We start from the raw sequence: 21,263 nt of genomic DNA, 5'->3' as shown, positions 1-21,263 counted from the left end.
TGAAGAAAAGAAACAATTATCAAAGAACAGAGACTAGACTCAATAAATGCATTACATAGACACCTTTATTGTTTCCCCTTTAGCAATCCAGAACCGTTCCATTCAGAGACCGAGTTGTTTTGAATTTCTGTTTAAATGTACAATATAGATCTCTTGATATCACCAGCACAAGCTGGGCTTCCAGAACAGGGCGCTTCTCTGGGACTAATCACTGGAATGGAGCAAGGAGATGAAATGTGTGTCTGATTCCTCACATGTGAAATAAAATCAGGAATATTGAAAGTATTCTTTCCATTATTCATCTTTAAATGGAAACTGAGGGTGGTCCACAAGTCTAAAAAGAAAATATTTATTAAATAGCCCCACGTAATTGCATTACTAGGACATCTGAGTGCAAAACACAGGAATCTCAAAGAGCAGACATAGAATGCTATCTATCCATTTTAGGGTTTTCTTTAGGTCCGTCACTGTACTACCTCAGCACGTGAGTGCTCTAATGTATAGTCTCTATTTAGAGGACTTTACATTACAGCACAGTCTATTATAACTAATACCTGTGTTCACCTGGAATTTAATAAAGCTTGGAGAAAACATGACAGAATGGTCTCATAACTGTCTGTGACTGCCTATGGCAGAATGCTGTTACAAGAGATGATTATTCTCAGTAAACAGTGAGGCTAGAACAAATAATAGTGGGCTTTTATGAAGCAGGGAAAAATTGTCTTTAAAATACAGACAGGCCCAAACTGTATAGTTAAGATCCCGATCTGGATCCAAAATTTGGGTGTGTTTTGGTTTAGCCCATTGCAGATGTAAAGGCCACCCAGATCAAAGAATGTTTAACCTAGACCTACACTTCTGCAAAGATCAGGGTTGTTTGGATGCAACTGAGAACTGAACTCCTTGCACCCTGTGGCACTGTGCAGAGCTGAGGTGGGGGGGAGAGGGGTGTATTCACAAATGAAAAGTTTGCAACTCTCTGATCCTTGGGCTAATTCCTAAAATGCTCTCTCCTAGCTGGGGATTGCTGGAGCACAGCAGCACTCTGGCCACACTCTCTCCCCAGAAGTGCCTTCAGCGAATCCCCTATGCCAACATCTTGGACGGTATGGCACAGGACCTTGCTCTGTGGGTTCTTCACCACCAGGGAGATCCCTATGTTGATACCACTAGAACACAACAAATGCCCCAGAGGGGCCCTGAACTGATCCTAGAGTTTCCAGAACATTGGAAACGTTTATAACCATTAGGATGATGACACAATGACATTGGCATTCAAGGGAAGTTGTTATTTTGCCTTGAAACTGGAGCAAGGGTAAACGAGATAACCTACTAGGAATGTGTTGGGATAATGGGCCAAATCCTGTCATTGTGGGGGCCTCAGGCACTGGTGCACGTCGGTCTCTCCTATTCACTGCCTGTGGCACATAATTTTCTAGTCTCCTGTGTGCAATCTTGTTGTAGTTTTGTTGGTCACAGGATATTAGAGAGAAAAGGTGGGTGAGGTAATATTTTCTATTGAACCAACTTCTGTGGGTGAGAGGGATAGGCTCCAGTCTGTAGGGAGCTTGCTTCTGGTGAGCTGAACCTCCTTTCCCCCCACTATACACCTTTCAAGATCCATGGATCCTACACATGCCTATCACAACATGTGGTAAACCTCATCCAGTGCACTAAATGCCTTAACAAGAACTCTATGGGTGAAACCAGACAATCACTAAATTCCCAAATGAACTCACACAGGAAAATGATAATACAAAACACCCTATCAGTCCTCATCCTCAAAGGAAACCTGCACAACATTTTCAAAATATGAACCTGGGAGCTTAACTTCATAACTTTACTAGTCACTAAAAATCATGGACTGAAAAGAGACTCTGGATTTATAGATTATTACAACAATCTATAATCTACTAACAACCCCCCCAGCTGCCTTTCCCTCCTTTCTTTCCCCCCTCTGAATGGAGGGGTGTTAAAGGGGCGTAACCTTGAATGGCCCCTTGAAATGTGTGTTAACTACTTATACCAAACAATCTGTTCCATCTTATATTTAGTTGTGACAAGTTTCCCAGACATGAAGAAGAGCTCTCTGTGTAAGCTTGTTTCTCTATCAACAGAAGTTGGTCCAGTAAAAGATATTACCTCACCCACCTTGTGTCCTGGTCTCCTGTGGGCTGTAATGCTTCGGTCTGGTTTTGGTTGTTGGGTTCAGCAAGTGGGTACTGGGTGGTGTTGATAGCCTGCGATATACAGGTCAAACTAAATGGGGAGAGGGATAGCTCAGTGGTTTGAGCATTGGCCTGCTAAACCCAGGGTTGTGAGTTCAATCCTTGAGGGGGCCATTCAGGGTTCTGGGGCAAAATTGGGGATTGGCCCTGCTTTGAGCAGGGGGTTGGACTAGATGACCTCCTGTGGTCCCTTCCAACTCTGATATTCTATGAATCTGGTCATCCCTTCTGGGCTTAAAGTCTATGACTCCATTCCAGTCCTAATAGCTATGATCCTAAGTACATCCTTTGTGATCACGAGGGTCAGTATAACACAAAACTTTATTTCTTTGTGGGGTGACCACTGCTGCCTTTCTCCTGCCTCTCCACAGAGTTCTAAAATACAAAGTATTGTGACTCACTGTATTAAGTTCAAGTAGCGAAGGTTTTTGTTCAGCCCATCAATGGTTTTCATGTCCTCCTCAGAGAGCTGGAAGTCGAAAACCTGACACGGAAGACAGGATAAAACATTGGGTTATTCCTGCTCGGCACAGCCCTTCTAATAGTGGGATGTATGTGCATTTACAGAAGCACAAGCCCCATGTTAAGTGAAAAGGAAATGAAATAGGTATATTAATCTGGGTCTGCTCTTTCCACTGTATTTTATATATTTCAGAGGTGAAGGGTATCTAGATATGTAACTGTTGTGATTTTAATTTCTGTGTATTTCACCTTTGAACTTTTAGCAATCTGCTGTCTGTAGCGGCAGCTGCCATTTTAAGATATAAATGGCATGTTACAGAGGAGATACACACGGTGCTCTCTCACACAGATGTTCTTTCTTGGTTTGTTTTTCCTTTAATCTAGAATAAATCTGTCAGTCTCATATTGTATGGTTTGTTCCTTGGATATGGAAAGTAGAACGAGGGATGCTATACCCTGATTTACCTGGGATGTTTAAGATTCTGGACTAAAATGGGCAGGGGAGGACAGAGCAGAGTTTGGAGAGGACCCATGGTCTAGGCAAGAGGCTGAAGGCAGGAAAGGAGCACATTCCTATTGGAAGATCATTTGTCTTTCCAAAGCTCAGAGGGGCCTATATTCCCCTGATGTCAAGAGTAGCATTTTGGAAAAGGGCTCCACAAATCAATTGCTCCCTCAGAATGTTTCCTTTGGGACAGACAAGGAGGACTCCAGGGTTTTTTCTCCCCATATTATTATTTGTTCTCTAGTGGGTGCCAAGTTACACAGTTCAAATATTAAAGTGGCAAAAGCCTTCTCTAAGAATAGAGAACCTGCCTGAGAACTGCGCTACACAATGTCTGATAGTTCTCAGGCAGGATCCTGCAGTGCCATACTGTACAAGGGCACAAAAGTTCTCAATCCTCCATAGTATCCCATATAAATCTGCACATAGGGAGGTGTCCCCCTCATCCTCTTCTCTCTGCACTCCTGTTTTACCTGGAAGTTTTCTTCAATACGTTTTCTGGTAAAGCTCTTGAAGAGGACCACGATACCATGCTGCAGCTGGTAGCGCAGGGCTACTAGAGCGGGGCTTCGTTTGTATTTTTTGGCAATTGCACCCAATACTGGGTCCTCCAGCAGAACTGGGGTGCTCTGGTCTATCCTACAAGGGAAACAGAGAAACAGGGAGCATTCTGGGGATCAGGAATGCAGTCATCTCAACCTAGTGAGGACAATGCCTGTGCAATCTGAAAATAAACTACTAGGTCATTTCCAGCTCTCATTTTTATTGTATAACTTTATAAATGTCACATACTTTGAAGATGGAAGGAGGGGAAAGTACCCTCTAACCCATTATTGAGGTTCTAAACATGGGAGCACAGTCCAGTTTCTTTCCTTACCACATCTTGTCTCTCTGTGAGCCCAGAGCACAATAGGCTTCGAGGAGGATATCCTTGGATTTGCAGAAGGCCAGCAGTTTGCTTTGGTTGAGGTAAGGGTGACATTCAACCTGCAGAATCAACCCGCAACCCAGAATTGAGATTTCAGATCATATGAGCAGCAGCAGTCAGACAAAAGAAACATCAGACATTACGTTAACGCGACACAGTATACTAAAATATTAAATATCTTCAATTACAATACAGCCTGGCAGTGCAAGTGACCCTCGGGTGCAGGTTAGCTGATAAATCCCAAGTATCCGTTTATGTACTAAAGGACAGAAGCCAAGACATGTTGTGAGAGGGTAGGCTTAATAAGGATTTATAGTCAGGACCAAGTCCTGCTTGCCTTACTTATGTGTCTAGTCCCACTGAAACCTCAGTAAATTGTTTTGATACTAGTTTTGGCCCATTGTGTATTGTTACATAGCTAGGATATGGATCAAAATCATCACCTGGACTAACACTGCCATTAAAGCAATGACCATTAGTTGGAGAGAGAGATTGAATGTGTTACTAGTGGATGTTCTAGGGGTTTGTACTGGGACCAGTTATGGACAAGATGGCACTCTCATTCTAAGCCCTTATTTTCAGTGGCTGATAACTTCCCTGAAAGTGGTCTCTTGGTCCAAATTTCTCATGCTTGGTCTCAACTCACAAATGATTTTTGGGTTGGAGGAAGGAATTCAAACAACAACAGTTCAATCATTTTTGAGTTGTCCAACTGTGTTTTTCACCAGATTAGACATTTTTTCCCTTGTATATTTTAATAATGAAATTTAAAACAGTTTAGATTTAAAACTTTAAAATTACCTCCTACCAATATAGTATCCTCCATACAGAACTTGTTCTTTGCCAAGTTTGAAAAAAGATTAGTTGAGAGGCAAAATTACTTTCAAAAGCTGACTATGGTATGCTGTGCATATCCTGTGTTATTTTGCTTATCATATATAATTCAGTTCTTTCTCTTTATCCAGCATGTACTGAATACACCTGGATATCTATGTGAAGGGTAGGCAAATGAATAAGAAAACAACATAGTCCATCTGAATCATCACCCTCTGAGCCTACTGCCTGAAAGCCACATTTCTCAGTATAAAGAAAAGGCGTACTTGTGGCACCTTAGAGAGTAACAAATTTATTTGAGCATAAGCTTTCGTGAGCTACAGCTCACTTCATTGGATGCATTCAGTGGAAAATACACTGGGAAGATTTATATACACAGAGAACATGAAACAATGGGTGTTACCATACACGCTGTAACGAGAGTGATCAGTTAAGGTGAGCTATTACCAGCCGGAGAGTGGGTGGGGGGGACCTTTTGTAGTCATAATCAAGGTGGGCCATTTCCAGCAGTTGACAAGAACGTCTGAGGAACAGTGGGGGTGGGAGGGGATAAACATGGGGAAATAGTTTTACTTTGTGTAATGACCCATCCACTCCCAGTCTCTATTCAAGCCTAAGTTAATTGTATCCAGTTTGCAAATTAATTCCAATTCAGCAGTCTCTCGTTGGAGTCTGTTTCTGAAGTTTTTCTGTTGTAATATCGCAACTTTCATGTCTGTAATCGCGTGACGAGAGAGACTGAAGTGTTCTCCGACTGGTTTTTGAATGTTATAATTCTTGACGTCTGATTTGTATCCATTTATTCTTTTACGTAGAGACTGTCCAGTCTGACCAATGTTCATGGCAGAGGGGCATTGCTGGCACATGATGGGATATATCACATTGGTAGATGTGCTGGTGAACGAGCCTCTGATAGTGTGGCTGATGTGATTAGGCCCTATGATGGTGTCCCCTGAATAGATATGTGGACACAGTTGTCAACGGGCTTTGTTGCAAGGATAGGTTCCTGGGTTAGTGGTTCTGTTGTGTGGTGTGTGGTTGCTGGTGAGTATTCGCTTCAGGTTGGGGGGCTGTCTGTAAGCAAGGACTGGCCTGTCTCCCAAGATCTGTGAGAGTGATGGGTCGTCCTTCAGGATAGGTTGTAGATCCTTGATGATGCGTTGGAGAGGTTTTAGTTGGGGGCTGAAAGTAATGGCTAGTGGCGTTCTGTTATTTTCTTTGTTGGGCCTGTCCTGTAGTAGGTGACTTCTGGGTACTCTTCTGGCTCTGTCAATCTGTTTCTTCACTTCAGCAGGTGGGTATTGTAGTTGTAAGAATGCTTGATAGAGATCTTGTAGGTGTGTCTCTCTGTCTGAGGGGTTGGAGCAAATGCGGTTGTATCGTAGAGCTTGGCTGTAGACAATGGATCGTGTGGTGTGGTCTGGATGAAAGCTGGAGGCATGTAGGTAGGAACAGCCGTCAGTAGGTTTCCGGTATAGGGTGATGTTTATGTGACCATCGCTTATTAGCACCGTAGTGTCCAGGAAGTGGATCTCTTGTGTGAACTGGTCCCGGCTGAGGTTGATGGTGGGATGGAAACAGTTGAAATCATGGTGGAATTCCTCAAGGGCTTCTTTTCCATGGGTCCAGATAATGAAGATGTCATCAATGTAGCGCAAGTCGAGTAGCGGTGTTAGGGGACGAGAGCTGAGGAAGTGTTGTTCTAAGTCAGCCATAAAAATGTTGGCATACTGTGGGGCCATGCGGGTACCTGTAGCAGTGCCGCTGATTTGAAGGTATACATTGCCCCATGTATGGGTTATGGGTAAGGACAAAGTCACAAAGTTCAGCCACCAGGTTTGCCGTGACATTATCGGGGATACTATTCCTGATGGCTTGTAGTCCATCTTTGTGTGGAATGTTGGTGTAGAGGGCTTCTACATCCATAGTGGCCAGGACGGTGTTTTCAGATAGATCACCGATGGATTGTAGTTTCCTCAGGAAGTCAGTGGTGTCTCAAAGATAGCTGGGAGTGCTGGTAGTGTAGGGCCTGCGGAGGAAGTCTACATCGCCAGACAATCCTGCTGTCAGGGTGCCAATGCCTGAGATGCTGGGGCATCCAGGATTTCCAGGTTTATGGATCTTGGGTAGCAGATAGAATGCCCCAGGTTGGGGCTCCAGGGGTGTGTCTGTGCGGATTTGTTCTTGTGCTTTTTCAGGGAGTTTCTTGAGGAGATGGTGTAGTTTCTTTTGGTAACCCTCAGTGGGATCAGAGGGTAGTGGTGTTGGAGAGCTGCCTAGCAGCCTCTTGTTCATATTCCGACCTATTCATGATGACGACAGTATGAGTTTGGACAACCTGATAACAAAACATTCTCAGATTCCAAGCAGAGAAAGGCTGCTGCTATGAAAGTCTATTCCCATAGCAGGGGAATGAGGATCTCTGGATGTACAGGGAGGTGGCTGTGGTTATCTTTCTCCTGCCTCTCTCAGAGACTGTTTCCTTTACAGTATTTTCTACTTCATTCTTTCTTGATATGCATAAGTTTTTCATCATTTCAGTGATGGTCACAAACAAAGCCCTTGTTCCAAACAACATGGAACTATTTTTTTTTCAGAACCCGAACCTGAATCTATAGTTGCTAAGGCCCCGTCTTTAACGTCAGCTGGTCGCAACACCCACAAATTCTGAGGAGTTCAATATCAGGGTCTAACCATTGTGGCTTGTGTCTACTTGAAGTGGAGCAATAAGGAAGTTTCCCCTTTGATTTAAAAGAGAGGCTGGGCATTAGTTCCCCCCATAAATGAAACTCTTCACTGACTACAAGTTCTGAATTTCTTCTAACTCCATGGGTGCCAGGTTTGTATAATTTTTGCCCAAGGGGAGCCCAAGGGGAGCTGTCCCATTCATAGGATGGACTGGGGCAACCGCCCGGGGTCCTGCGCTTCAGGGGGAGAATGGTCCAGGGCAGACTGGGGGGCTAGTAGGGGGCCTGGCGCCAGCAGCAGCAAGCAACCCAGCCCCAGCCCGCTCCGCTCCACCCTGCTTCTTCCTACCCCACCCCTATTCCACCCCTTCCCCCAAACCTCCATCTCTGAGCAACACTGGGAGCCAGCGGGGTGGAGCGGAGCGGGCTGGGGCTGGGTCACTTGCAGCTGCTGGTGCCAGACCCCCTGCTGACCTCCCAGGCTGCCCTGGAACTCATGTCCCCCTGAAGTGCGGGGCAGGGGTAGACACCACCATGTTGCAAGACAGACACTTGACAATATTATCCGATTTAGTGACTGACATTGGGGGGTGGGGTGGGGGGTGGTAATTATGTCATTCAATCCGTGAAATAGCACATAATTTTCCACACTGGGAAAAAAACCAGTAACCTGGCTAACAAACAACAACAACAACAAAAATAAATTCAACTCCTATAATTAATGAAAAATGTGTGTATACTGTATATGAGATTATTATATGAGAAATGAAAATGAACTTGCTTTGGAATTTTACAAGGCACTTTTATCATTTAAACACATTTAGTACCAAGTAATTATAACACTTCTTGCAAATCACATAAATAGGGAACCCATGGTCCCCTTCCCTCACCCCATTGCAAAGGCACAGCGGTTATTGCTGGCTGCCCTAGGGCTGCAGAAAACCCTATGGGCAAAACATATTGAAAGAAGGGGATCAATTTATATAGAGGGCTGAAGGGGGACTCCCATAGTGCATTAATTTACACTTAATAAATACATCACAATTAAATACATGACAGAGATAAGAACCTGTAATGACAGACTTCACTTCATGAGCGAGGAAAGATCCAGAGGGAGTAATGGTAGGGGGAATCCTAGGAAGGCCAAAGGGGTCATAGGCACCAACTTCCTCTATTCCCAGTGGGTTCTCGACCCCACGCCAGCCCTGCCCCTGCACCCCCCTCGCCCCGTCCCCATTCCAACCATTCCCCAAAGTCCCCACTGCATTCCACCCCCTTCCCCCAAGTTCCTGCCCCACCTCCTCTCTGCCTCCTCCCGTGAGCACGCGGCATCCCCGCTCCTCCCCCTCCCTCCTGGAAAGTCTTAAGCGCTGCCAAACAGCTGTTAGGTGGCAGGGGTGGGGGGGAAGCACTGGGAGGGGGAGGGAGAGGGAAGGAGCAGGGACACAGAGTGCTGGGGCGTGGGGGGAGAAGGAGGTAAGGAAGGGGGAGCTTGGCTGCTGGTGGGTGCAGAGCACCAACTAATTTTTCCCTGTGGGTGCTCCAGCCCTGGAGTCGCTGCAGGGTTGACACAGTCTTCTGCAACTCCCCTGTGGGTGGAGATACTGGTCACTATCGCTACTGGAGGGAACAATAGAATGGACTGCCCAGAAGAATGAGCGATTTGAGGACAATTTCCTGAAGGGACTGTTACCCTTGCAGAGCTTTTCTAGCTCTGACATTTACATTTCTGCACAGTGTGGTTTGGCCCACAGCAATAAAAATCTGCACTTCTTCCATGTATTTTTGGACTGATGTGAAAAAACAGGTACAATTCAAGTGACTTTTAAAATTGCCTATGAAACTGAGTTAACAAAATAAATGAGCTTATGAACCACCAGAAAATATACTTCTCAAGTGAAAAAACTATAACTGGACTTCTTTGCAAAGAAATTGTAAGTTTTCTTACAGGAAAAGCCACACACTGCCTGGAAAGGAAGAGTAGATTGAATTACTTGCCTCAGTGAAGTTAAATACCCAGAGAATGGCTGGGCCTGCGATGACGGCGACCGGGGCTTGCTCACCTGTGGCTCCCCCTCCTGGTGCTGTGGAGGCACAGCCAGGCAGGTCTGCATCTGCAAGCAGGCCCCCTGCCTCAGCTGCAGCTCCCATTGGCTGCAGTTGCCAACAGGCTGGGAGCCTCCCAGCCAATGGGCTGGGGTGGGGAGGGGAGGCAAAGGGGGAGATGGTAGGGAGCTCAGGAGCAGGGGAGGCAGTGGGCAGGGGAGCTGTCTGTGGAGGCACAAAAGGTGGGCTCTCTGGAGAGGGGTGACCGGGGCACAGGGGCCAGTGGGGGGTTTTCGGGGGGGCAGAGGGTTGTGTGGGTGTCTGTGGAGTGGAGGGGAGCGATAACGCCAGCTGCGGCCCGGATCTGCTCTGGGGGGTGGGGGATGTTGCTATAGCCCCCCCCACCCAGGAAGCCCCCTCTGTACTCTGTATTTTATGCCAGCCCCAGGTGCCCATCACTGCTCCTTTCCCCCGCCCCCGGTTCCATCTGTCTGTCCCCACAACCGTGTCTGTGTGTTTCTGTCTGACAATGAAGTGGGCTGTAGCTCACGAAAGCTTATGCTCTAATAAATTTGTTAGTCTCTAAGGTGCCACAAGTCCTCCTGTTCTTTGTACAGATACAGACTAACACAGCTGCTACTCTGAAATCTGTCTGACAGTGACAGATTCCTGCTGCTCTCTTTCTGCCCGGGGCTGAGCGCCGCTGCCTGTGGCTCCCTCCCTGTCTCTGCTGTGGAGGCACAGCCAGGCAGCTCTGGGAGCCCGGTCAGTGCTGCAGGGAGAGGGAGGACGGAAGCAGCAAGTGGAGCTACCCTGCCTCTACCGAGACTCTGCAGCATGCAGGGATGCAGGGGACGGGGGGAGCTTCTTGTGGGGAGGCGGGGGAGCTGCCCCCCGAGGTGAGAGCGCCCCACATTGCCAAGCCATGGAGCCCCCCAAAGCGCGGGGCCTGAGGCGCAAACATTGGTGGAGCCGGCCCACCTTCATGAATATTGTTGGAGCATGGACACCACGGGCCCATATAACTTGCCGCCTGTGTCTAACTCAGTACTTTTATGTCTCCACCCAAAGGTCAGCATTTTACCTGGTTGAGAACAGGTTTGTACTTGAGCCCTGGTTTGTTCAGGATCATTTCTAGCTGTCTGCGGTTGAAGTTGGACACTCCAATGGACTTCACCAAGCCTGCATCTTTACATGCCTCCATGGCCTGGGGAAAACAACAACGGCCAGTTCTATTATCACTACTGGTAGTATAATTTCTGAGAGACTGGAAAAATTAACCTCAACTGGGCCCACTCAATATAAAATTATTCCACCAAAATATTACTACATTACACAGTAGGGGAAGTTTGATTTGTTCTAGAAAGAAACTCTGATTTAGAGACAGACAGTTATTTTCCAACCGTTCACTTAGGCATCAGATCTCTGTCCAATCCACTGTGAAATAAAATCATCTTTTCCCCCAGTAGAAAGTAGACTATCTGGCCACCACCTCTCCCCGTAGCTTCCTCTCTAGTTTGTCCTTCATACACAAAGAACTCAAAGACATAACAATACCCAATCACTACTAGTGAACAATACAGAAATAAGGGTACCACATAAATATGGGACTACGAACACCAGTTTAAGAGCTTTATAGCACAAAAAAATGGAGAATGAAAATTAAGGGGGAAACACAAGAAATACTGAAGGAGATGGACAAGTGCAGTGGTCACCATTAGAATGTCTGTATTTACTGATAGTACCCATACTGTGGTGTCTGAGATACACCAGGAAATGACTGGAGTCTCAGATCACAAGCCGTGGTACGAAAACAGATAGTGTAAATTCAGTTTACTTTTTACATTTAATAGAAAAAGCTTGCTAGAGTCCACTGAAGGGAAGGCACATATCACAGGGGAAGTTTTAGCTTTCTCTTTTTAAATGAGGGAGTTAAGTTAGTACTTATGAAAATGAGGAACCAATAGCACCAATTAGAACCAGGGATAATGTGAGCATACGCTATGCTAACCTCCCCCGAAGCTCTGCCAATGCACCTCGATTCTGACCTGATATCCCTTTGTATTTCATTTCTGGCCTCTCCTGATATAGACGCATCAATGATATTTAACTGAGTGGTGGACTTTGTAATGTGGGTAAGCGTGGCAGACTTTGAACCTAGCTCTTCAGTGTTGACTGGCTGGCCCACTAATAAGCTGCAATGCTGAGCTACTCGAAGAGCATTAGCTAAAGAATTAGGGATCTCATGGAGTCCTCATCTTGGCTGACTCTAGGGCAGAATATTTCATTCCTCCTCCTTGGAAAACATCACCTGGAAAGCCCAGACTACAATTCTGTCCCTGACAATGCCTTTGACAATATCCCTGCCCTCAGAACAGGTGCAGCTCTGATCTGTAAAGTGATTCTGTAAAAATGACATGTGAGGTTTCATGTTTGTTGTGTCTCAGTGATTTCCCCCTCAAATCTGCTCAGTTTACAATTGAAAATATATTTCACTTAACTAGCAGCCCTGAACACTCATTGAAGGTCTGGTCTATGCACAGTTATTGTGCTGCTTTAACTACTGTATATCAGTCTGATGCTGATGTAGTAGACCTCTTCTAGTATGATGGGGAAGCTCCCACAGCAGTCAGAAAGGGTTAAAGAGCTTCTCTGCACACAATCCACCGCAACTATGAGGCTTGTCAAGCCTGGCGAACGGCAAGTGCTTAAAAGGGAGGATAATGGCTCAGTCTGAGTAGGACTCTGGCGTGATCCCAGCTAGAGCTCCCCAGAGGGCAGGGGTTGTCTCCTGGGGAAATTGCTTGAGCACATTGGCCTCCTGGGGCCTCTGAGGAAGTAGAGGACTGACTTTTCTATACTTCTCTTTTTGGAGCCCTGGGACTTTGCCTTGGTTGCTTGGGCACATAGGGGACAAGTAGTCCAGATCTCCTGCCAAGGGACTGTAAACCTTCACTCTGTGTGAGACTGCAGGGACAAGGCCTTTTTTGAGGGCTGCAGAATTACTGTGCCCTTTTCTTCATTTGGACTATTTCATACCCCTAGAAGGGGACAGGCTGTCTATCAGGTGTACGCAGGGGCCATACTCCGCACTTGGAACTAGAACTATAGTAATGTAATTGTCCAGAAAAGGATGTCTGAGACAAGAGAGATGCCTCTTCTTGCCCCGGGGTGTGTGTGTGTGTGCCAGAAAGGTATAATCTATCCCAGTGGGTACAGTCATGCTGCTATAAAGGAGCCTATAGTGGTATAGTTTATTCCCATAAATTTAGGGAAAGAAAATACCCCAGTGCAAGGTACCACTGTACTGGTAAAACCCTCTAGGGGTTGCACCAATTCAACTGTTTTGTTTAAAAAAAAAATCACACCCCTAAACGAAATAGTTAAAATCGGACGAAAACTGTATGCAGACCTGACTGAAGCCTGACAGTTAAGCTGGACTCTTTCCAACTTGGGCATCAATACTAATAAGAACGGTTCAATTGCACCTCTGCAGCCCCAACATCTTCAGATTATACCCTCAGTGACACTTGAGCAACATCATCTTCTTAACGCAGGTGTCACTGATTTGATTTTAGTAAGAAAACCTGTTGATGATTCACAAGAAGGAGCATCGCTGGTTGGTGCTGCTGGGCTAACTGGAGCAAAAAGCAGCCAAGCTTATTTTTGTCACTAAAGCAATGATGCTCAATACACACAAGGGGCAGACCTGTTAAGTGTGATGGTGCCGTTTGTACATAGTTTGTATACAGTTACTTGCTGATGTGAATCTGCATTTTATCAATAGCAGTTCAACAACATATCGTACTAACAATCCCAGCCTCCCACATACATAACAATTACATTCTCCCTAGCCCTCTAAAAAGGTCATACGACAAAAAAGCAGATAGAACTCTGAACACTCTCTGGGTAACAGTCAGAGTGGCTGCCTAAGGAAACTGGATGGGCTCTTAATTAACACTGTGTTATTCATGTCACTCACCTCCCAAGTTTGACGCAGATCTACAATATCGACAATGAGTTTTCCGTTTTCATCCATTGGTGATAAATCTGGCCCAGGCTTAAAAACAAAAGGAAAATCCCCCTTGGTCATGATGTTTTTTACACAAGTGGATTTTAATTATTTTGTGGCCAAGGAAGGAGTTGTAACCAGGAGGAGTGGGGGGGAGGCAAAGTGTCGAACTCTAAAGCTGGTAAAAATAATAGAATGGTTTTATCTAAACCATTTGGATTCCCACAAGCCAAAAACATTTAGATGAGAGACTGAGAGCTGGATCATTGCCCAGTCACCAAGAATTTCCTGACCAGTAACACCTAAGAGTTATCTTATCTTATTAATTCCTTTTCTTTTAAGTCCCTAATGGAAGACTCCAGCAGCACCAGAACAAAACCGGTATCATCTGAATTAAAACTACTTTGAACTGAACTGAATTTTCTACTTCTTTGGAGGAAGAGCAGACAATGTAAATTATCAAACTGAGCTACAGAATTGATCTACACACCACTTTTGAGTAAAAGGCCTATACATAACTGAAATATAGAGCATACCTTGTATTCCGTGAGCAAATTTCACCCTAGATGCCTAGAAATAATTTTGAGTAAGTAAGACAATAAATGTTAATACTGGAAAATTAATTAGCTCGGTGAAACACTATTTTCATAAGAAATCATGTTTATATGCCGTGAAAACAAAGCATGCAAATGGAAAGCAATTAGGGCCTAGAGATAGTACAGATAGTACATAGTACAGATAAATCATGATATGGTATCACATGAAATGACATCTTCATTGACAAAGAGAAAGAAGCTTGACTTAATGAACTGAAGAGGTTATAGCTGATTAAAAAACCCCACAAGAAATCACAGTAACCTCAGATTAGTTTTATAGATTACTGGTGAGTTTCCAGAGTAATTAGTTAGCTTTTGATCATTAAGTGTATATTAGAATTTAGAGTTTCCCAGACAGTTTGTAAATTTGCCAATGCACTAAGATATATATATATTCAGTGGCCTAGTGTGAACCCAGGTAGCATATGATGTTTTAATAGCAAGAATGAAAAGTATAAAACTGTTAACCTACATGATTACTATATATCAACTGCGAATGAGACACAATATGAGTTCCCCCCCCAAAACATTTTTTGCATTATAGAGTGTGCCTCATGCATTAGTTTTTCTTTTGTCTTTTGCCTTCCCCTTGAGCACCCATCATAGGCCACTTTTGTAGGCTGGACATACGACTAGATGGACTATGGGTCTTTTTTAAAAAACAGCTCTGCTCTGGATATGCTACCAAACATTTGTTTTCCTGTGTATATTTTTTAAAGAATTGTTTACCTTTAGAGACATAGGGGTATGGATAATGAAGAGATCAAGATAGTCAAACTTAAGTTTCTTCATTGATTGTTCCAGGCAGCTTCGGACAAGTTCAGGACGGTGAAAGGTACTCCCAAGCTGTAATGATTCAAAAACAACTGTTTTTTCTGAAGAAGTTTTCTCATCTCTTCTTTCTGTAAAAAACACTTTTCTAAATTGTTTTATTCATGACATGCCATTGGCTTTGCCTTTTTAGCAGAAGGGTTGTGTTGTGAGGTGGTTGCATGCAAAGATGCACATGAAGGTGAGAAGTGAATGTCTCCTGAAGAAGCAGGGTGAGGGGCTGAAATGCAGCCAGGATGTCAGAAGTGCATTTGATCAGTACAGGAACCCTGTGTGAAGCCACTCTCAAGGTTAAAATCTTTTTGGCTAAATTTGTTCTCCTTGGCTATTAGGAGTCACTCTGTTGTCTGACTTAACTAGCTGACCCTTGGAAGAATGGAATGGAAGATGTCCCTTGGTACGTGACTGAGTCCTGTACACAACTCTGGTCTGTCTCTGGGAACCAGGAGATGGGAGTTCATACAAATGCCATTTCTAACAAGACGTCAGTTCTAATGTGGAAAGAATCCCACCCCAAGAAGCCCTTTCTCCTTTTTTGCTGTGGATTCTTCACGTACTGTGTGGTTCTGCTCTGAAAAGTGACTCTGTAAAAATGAGAGTTTGGTGTTAAATATTGACTCTCAGTCAATACAAATGTGCCCCATTTACAAGTAAAAGGATGCTTTTCCAACTGACAGTTCCACAAACTCAAGCTGGATCAAGCTGGGTTCTTCGCTTCTTGTTCATCATCTCCAGCAATAAAAACACTAGAGAACTAATTATGCTCTCTGTGACATCTTTGCAACCCCAATGTCTAAAAATCTTGCTCAGTGATAATCTCTTCCTTTTAATTGTCTTGTGGAAGTGTAACTGATTGGCAATTAGTAAACAATTTTGTTGATGAGACCTGAGGAGGAATAAAATCCACCTTACTCTCCCTTAGTCATGTTGTCTCTGTAGAGCTGAAAGGAGTGACAGCTTAATTTTTCTTCCACTGAAGACACAGATAGAACTGTGAATGCACACAGGGAGCAGGTTGGTTGAATAAGAAGGTGCCATTTTTACACAATCACTTTTCAAAATAAATCTACACTTTAAAAGAAACAGAAATGGTCTATCAAGCAGAGTCACCATTGTGCACAGGAAGCTTAAAAAGGCTCATTGTGGCTAAATAAAATAAAATGTTCTGTCTGGTGATCTGTACTTTGAGGGGCATGAAGAAGCCGTTTTAGCTTCACATTCACACATGTAGAGATGAGCCGGTAACTTTTTATAGAAAGCAATTTCCCAAGTCTGTGAATAATACCCCCCCCCCCCCCGCCGGGGAATCTTTTCAATACTGGCCTTGAGTAGGTTACACCATTCTTCATAAATTAGAAAAAAAATTAGCACTGGAAGCAGTAGAATAAAAATATCTGTGTTAAAACAAAACCCACCTACCTTTCCTGTGTAAAATATGTCCTCTCTTTTGACTGTCCCATCTGCAATCTTCTCATGAATGGCTCGCCCAACCTCCTCCTCAGTCCCATATACAAAGGCTCCATCAATATGGCGGAAGCCAACTTCAATAGCCACCTTTGTAGCCTCCTCACATTTACTTTTTTGAACCTACCGGTTAAGAAGGTATGGTGTCAATATCTCTGGATTAGGGATATTTTATGCCAGTGATTTAGAGCTTTGATGCCCACCAGAAACACTTCAAAGTAGAGTGGCACATTTAGAAGTTTGAATTTACCTTAAAGGAAATTCAAGGACTCTGGGCCAGGTCCTCTGTTGCCCTGCAGCTTGTGTTATCATTTACACCACAACAAAGTAAAGGGAATGTAGGTGTAAAAAGCTACTATTCAGATATAGCAGGTTTTTTTGCTCTCACTGTGCACAGAAGTAAATGACTCCTTAAAATGCAGGGCAACAGAGAATCAGGCCCATAATTTCAGCTTTCCTTTTTACAAGATTCAAAGGACAATTAGTACAGGACCTCGAGACCAGGAACTGTAAGAATCTAATATCAACATTCACTATGGATTAGAACCCCCAGTCTGGCTGAGCTATTGCCTATTTAAAAAAAATCTCATGATTTGTAAGTCAAACTCATGATTTTGCCAAAACTGATTATGGTTTTGAACTCTTTTTTGACAGGACCACATTCCTTTCATGAGTAGTTGTAACAAAGGCAGCTATTAGAACTGCTTGGTGAGAACTATGATTTTATGAACCCCTGCTGGTTCTTGATAATGACTCAGCTTTCTTACAGCTATGTCCATATTGACTCTGTTGAGATTAATGATTAAAAAAAATCTGACGACAGCCATGCTTCCTAGTGGAGAAATCAGGTGTGATAAAGAAAAAATATGATAAGCAAGACCTAAATGAGGGGCTAATGAACTTCTTGGGCAGTACTAGAGAAGGCAAAGAAAGCCAGTTCCCAAATTTGGTAGAGGCAGAAGTTTTCTGATTTCCCATTTGCCTTTTTTAAATTTTATTTTTCAAGCTTCAGCTAGGGATTTGTTGAACAATTTCTCTCCCATTATCAAAGAGAATCTAGCCTGTGGGCCGAAATCTGCTCTCATTGAAGTCAATGAAGTTACAATGGTGTAAAACCTAGTGTGAAAGGAGAATCAGGCCTTATAAATACAAGTGGGCCACATTCTTATTACATTAAGGCACTTTTGTGATCCCCTTGGGACTGTCACCTGATGTGCTGAAATTACCTCTAAGCCCATTTTCCCTGCCAGCCTGGGACTCCAGAACCCTGCCTTGTTGAGCCAGACATGCTACCCTGCTGCAACACAGACCCCGGGTCTGGACCATGCCCCCAAAGCTATAGACTTTAATTAAAAACAGCTCAGCAGGTTACTTGTCTCCACCACCCAGACACCCAGCTCTCAGTGGGATCCAAACCCCAAATAAATCCATTTTACACTGTATAAAGCTTATGCAGCTCAAATGTGTAAATTGTTAGTCTATAACACCAATAGAGAGATATGCACAGCTGTTTGCTCCCCCAGCTATTAATCACATACTCCAGGTTTATTAATAAACAAGTCATTTTATTAAGTATAAAGAGTAGGATTTAAGTGGTTTCAACTAATAACAGACAGAACAAAGTAAGTCACCAAGCAAAACAAAGCAAAAACACACAAGTCTAAGACTAATCCGTTAAGAAACAGATTAGAGGTAATATCTCACCCTCAGAGATGTTCCAATAAGCTTCTTTTACAGACTAGACTGCTTCCTAGTCTGGGCCCAATCCTTTCCCCTGGTAGAGTCCTTGTTAGTTTCAGAAGACATCTCAGGTGGTAAGCAAGGGTTCTCTAATGACTGGTCCCCCTTTGTCCTGCTCCACCCCCTTTTATAGCTTTGGCACAAGGTGGGAATCTTTTGTCTCTCTGGGTCCCCACCCCTCCTTCTAAATGGAAAAGTACCACATTTAAGATGGATTTCATCATCAGGTAACATGGTCACATGCCACTGTAAGACCCCTTGTCTCCATTCCCCATGGGCTGGCCCACTTGTACCACAGGAAGGTTTTCAAGTAACTAAGGCCACTTACAACTGATAGTTTCTGATCAATGTGAGCCATCAAGATTCTAAACCACTATTAATGCCCCACACTTTGCATAATTACAATAGGACCTTAGTTATACTTCATATTTCTAGCTTCAGATACAAGAATGATACATGCATACAAATAGGAGGAATATATTCAGTGTGTTACAAACTTTGTTATGATACCTTACAAGAGCTTTTTTGCATAAAGCATATTCCAGTTACATCATATTCACACTCATAAGAATATTTCCATAAAACACATGGAGTGCAATGTCACGCCCTTTACATCACTCTGGCGGTCAGAGATGATGCGTAACTCTTGATGGTGGGTGGGCACAACATATAAAGTTTTTTTGGGGGGGATGGGTTGCATCTGACTGACCCATGTGTCGCCTCTGGGCTGAGGAGCAGCAGCAGAGCCAGGAGCACCAGGGCAGCAGTGAGCGAGCATCCTGGGGAGTACCTCATGGCAGCTGGGCTCCGTGCTGCATCATCGGGCTCCTTTGGGAGAGAGGCAAGAGCGCATCAGGGATGCAGCTCGGATCTGTGCTGCCCTCCCTGCCTGGGGAGCCCCTGGCTGTACATAGGTGGCCTGGCTCAGGGAGACGGGCAGGGAGGGCTGCCGGCTTCCACAGTGCAGAGTCTCAAGGGCTCGAGCTGGTCAGGCGGCTCCCACCAGCTTCCAATCCACCAGCTCCTGGCAGGATGCGGTTTTCAAATCCCATGCATCACCTCTGCTGGCAGTGTGATGGGCCTTAAATTACACCCACTTTAGAGTGGAGGTCCTAAAGTGCCTTAGTATAACTTAGAAACAGGCCTGAGTGAACAGCTGCAGTTGACGCAGATTGTAGTGTGTAGGAAAGTCATATTTTAGGAGGTGGTCTTTTCTGGGAGGAGGAGGAGGAGAAGAAAGATTGTATCAGTTCTGCTGATTAGTAGGACTCACTGGAAAGAGCTGAGTCACTGAGCTCTACAGAAAATGTCTATGCTTCACCTTTATTCCTAGGACAATATACATGTCATGGTGCCACAAGGCTTATACGTACCAGGTAGAAGGAAAAAGAGCCACACGCAGCTGTCCTCTTCAGAGGGACCCTTACATTTTTTTTTTTTAAACACAGTATTTAGTCAGGCTTAATTCTCCCGGAGTCATGGATAAGAATAAGGAGTAAAAAATGCGTAAAGACTACAGAATTTAATAACTTTTTAGCACTTTCCATCCGAGAGGCCCAATGCAATTTTACAAACTCTTAGGATAAAATCTTCAAAAGCAGTGCCATTTCCAAGTGCCTTTCAATGAGATGTAGGCTTCTAAGTCACTTAGGTGCTTTTGAAAATTTTATCCTTATGAACTAACCCAGAAAGGTTCATTCAAGTATTTATCATCATTTTAGAGAATGGGGAAACTAAAACACAAAGAGTCAAGTAAGATGCCCGAAGGTTACATAAGTGACTCAGAGGCAAAATCAGATCTTCTGACTCCAAGTCCCCTGCTCTGACCACTAGACCAGTCCCCTCCACACTGGGATCAGCAAGTAGCAGGACTGCTGAAAAGGGAGAAAAAGGAAATGTACTCATTTTCCTTCCCTCAGTGTAATTCAGTGAGCAGTACTACAAGACCTAAAAATAACTAACTTCTCTTTAAAGGAAATTGGTTTCCATTTAGCTCAAGTTGGGACCAAAATGCATTGGCAGAGTCATATGGGCTGAAAACTGGAAAAGGGAGTGCTGTAGGTCAGGGCAAAGGTGCGCAGGTAGTTACATAGTGACTCTGGACTAGCATAACTGGGTGCTGGAGGTCAGGACATTGGTGGATTGATAGATGCATGTCGGGGTTCAAGGTGTGAGTGGTTGGGGTTGCTATTGATCAGGTGTTTTGGCAAAGCTAGGTCAAGGAGTCATGAATCAGCATGAGATTCACTCAAATAATAAAAAACAAAAATAATTTCTTACAGAATGATATTCTTACACTTATATACAGGCATCATCTTTCATTCAAACCTCCAAAGCACTTTTCAGACATTGTCAATAGTTTTATAAATTAGATATACAGGGATCTCATCTTGCAGCCCTTTTTGGAGTGCTACAGGTAATGGTTATAGCCATGCCCAGCAATGTTAATCAACAGGTTCAGGACAAAGAAATCCATGAAAGATTTACTTACTGCATCAGGGGAATAGGTACCAAATCCCACTGCAGGAATTTTGTTCCCATCATTCATCCTAATACAGTGGTCCTTGTCAAATTCCATCTCTTTACAGTATTTCCTCGATTCTATTCTGAATGCTGAAATTTTGCAGCACTGCTGTATGAGCCAGCAAGAGCTTCAGAAAGAAAACAGTAGGAATTTCTATTTTAGTTGTATTTTTCTATGATGTGTACCAAAAAGAGTAGCCAAGTTTGGTGCAGCAGGCATAAAGGGAAAAAAAGTATAAATGCAAAATGACAAAGCTCTCAGAAAACTCACTATCAACAGGTTCAAAGATCGGTCTCTTTCCTCAAACTCTATTGACTTAATATTGCTTCCATGTGACACAGAAGAAAAGCGTACAAAAGATCTCCCTTCAAATTCACAGTCACTCTACAATGGAGGCAAAGCATTC

At 44.0% G+C, this 21,263-nt stretch overlaps 1 protein-coding gene across 1 annotated transcript; it reads right to left on the bottom strand.

Annotated features, from left to right (window-relative positions):
- Nucleotides 1-62: 62 nt before the first annotated feature.
- LOC140906277 (aldo-keto reductase family 1 member C3) lies at nt 63-21,034 on the bottom strand. The gene is made up of 9 exons (XM_073329919.2): nt 20,825-21,034; nt 16,549-16,716; nt 15,028-15,144; nt 13,673-13,750; nt 10,775-10,897; nt 4,073-4,182; nt 3,669-3,834; nt 2,630-2,712; nt 63-334 (listed from the first exon to the last, which is right to left on the bottom strand). Exons 1-9 carry the CDS (start codon nt 20,909-20,911, stop codon nt 295-297), a joined length of 972 nt encoding a protein of 323 aa, XP_073186020.1. The 5' UTR covers nt 20,912-21,034; the 3' UTR covers nt 63-294.
- Nucleotides 21,035-21,263: the final 229 nt, after the last annotated feature.

Source organism: Lepidochelys kempii, chromosome 1 (genome assembly GCF_965140285.1).
Source record: "Lepidochelys kempii isolate rLepKem1 chromosome 1, rLepKem1.hap1, whole genome shotgun sequence".
Taxonomy (NCBI): Eukaryota; Metazoa; Chordata; order Testudines; family Cheloniidae; genus Lepidochelys; species Lepidochelys kempii.
This window is presented reverse-complemented; position numbering and strand designations above follow the sequence as displayed.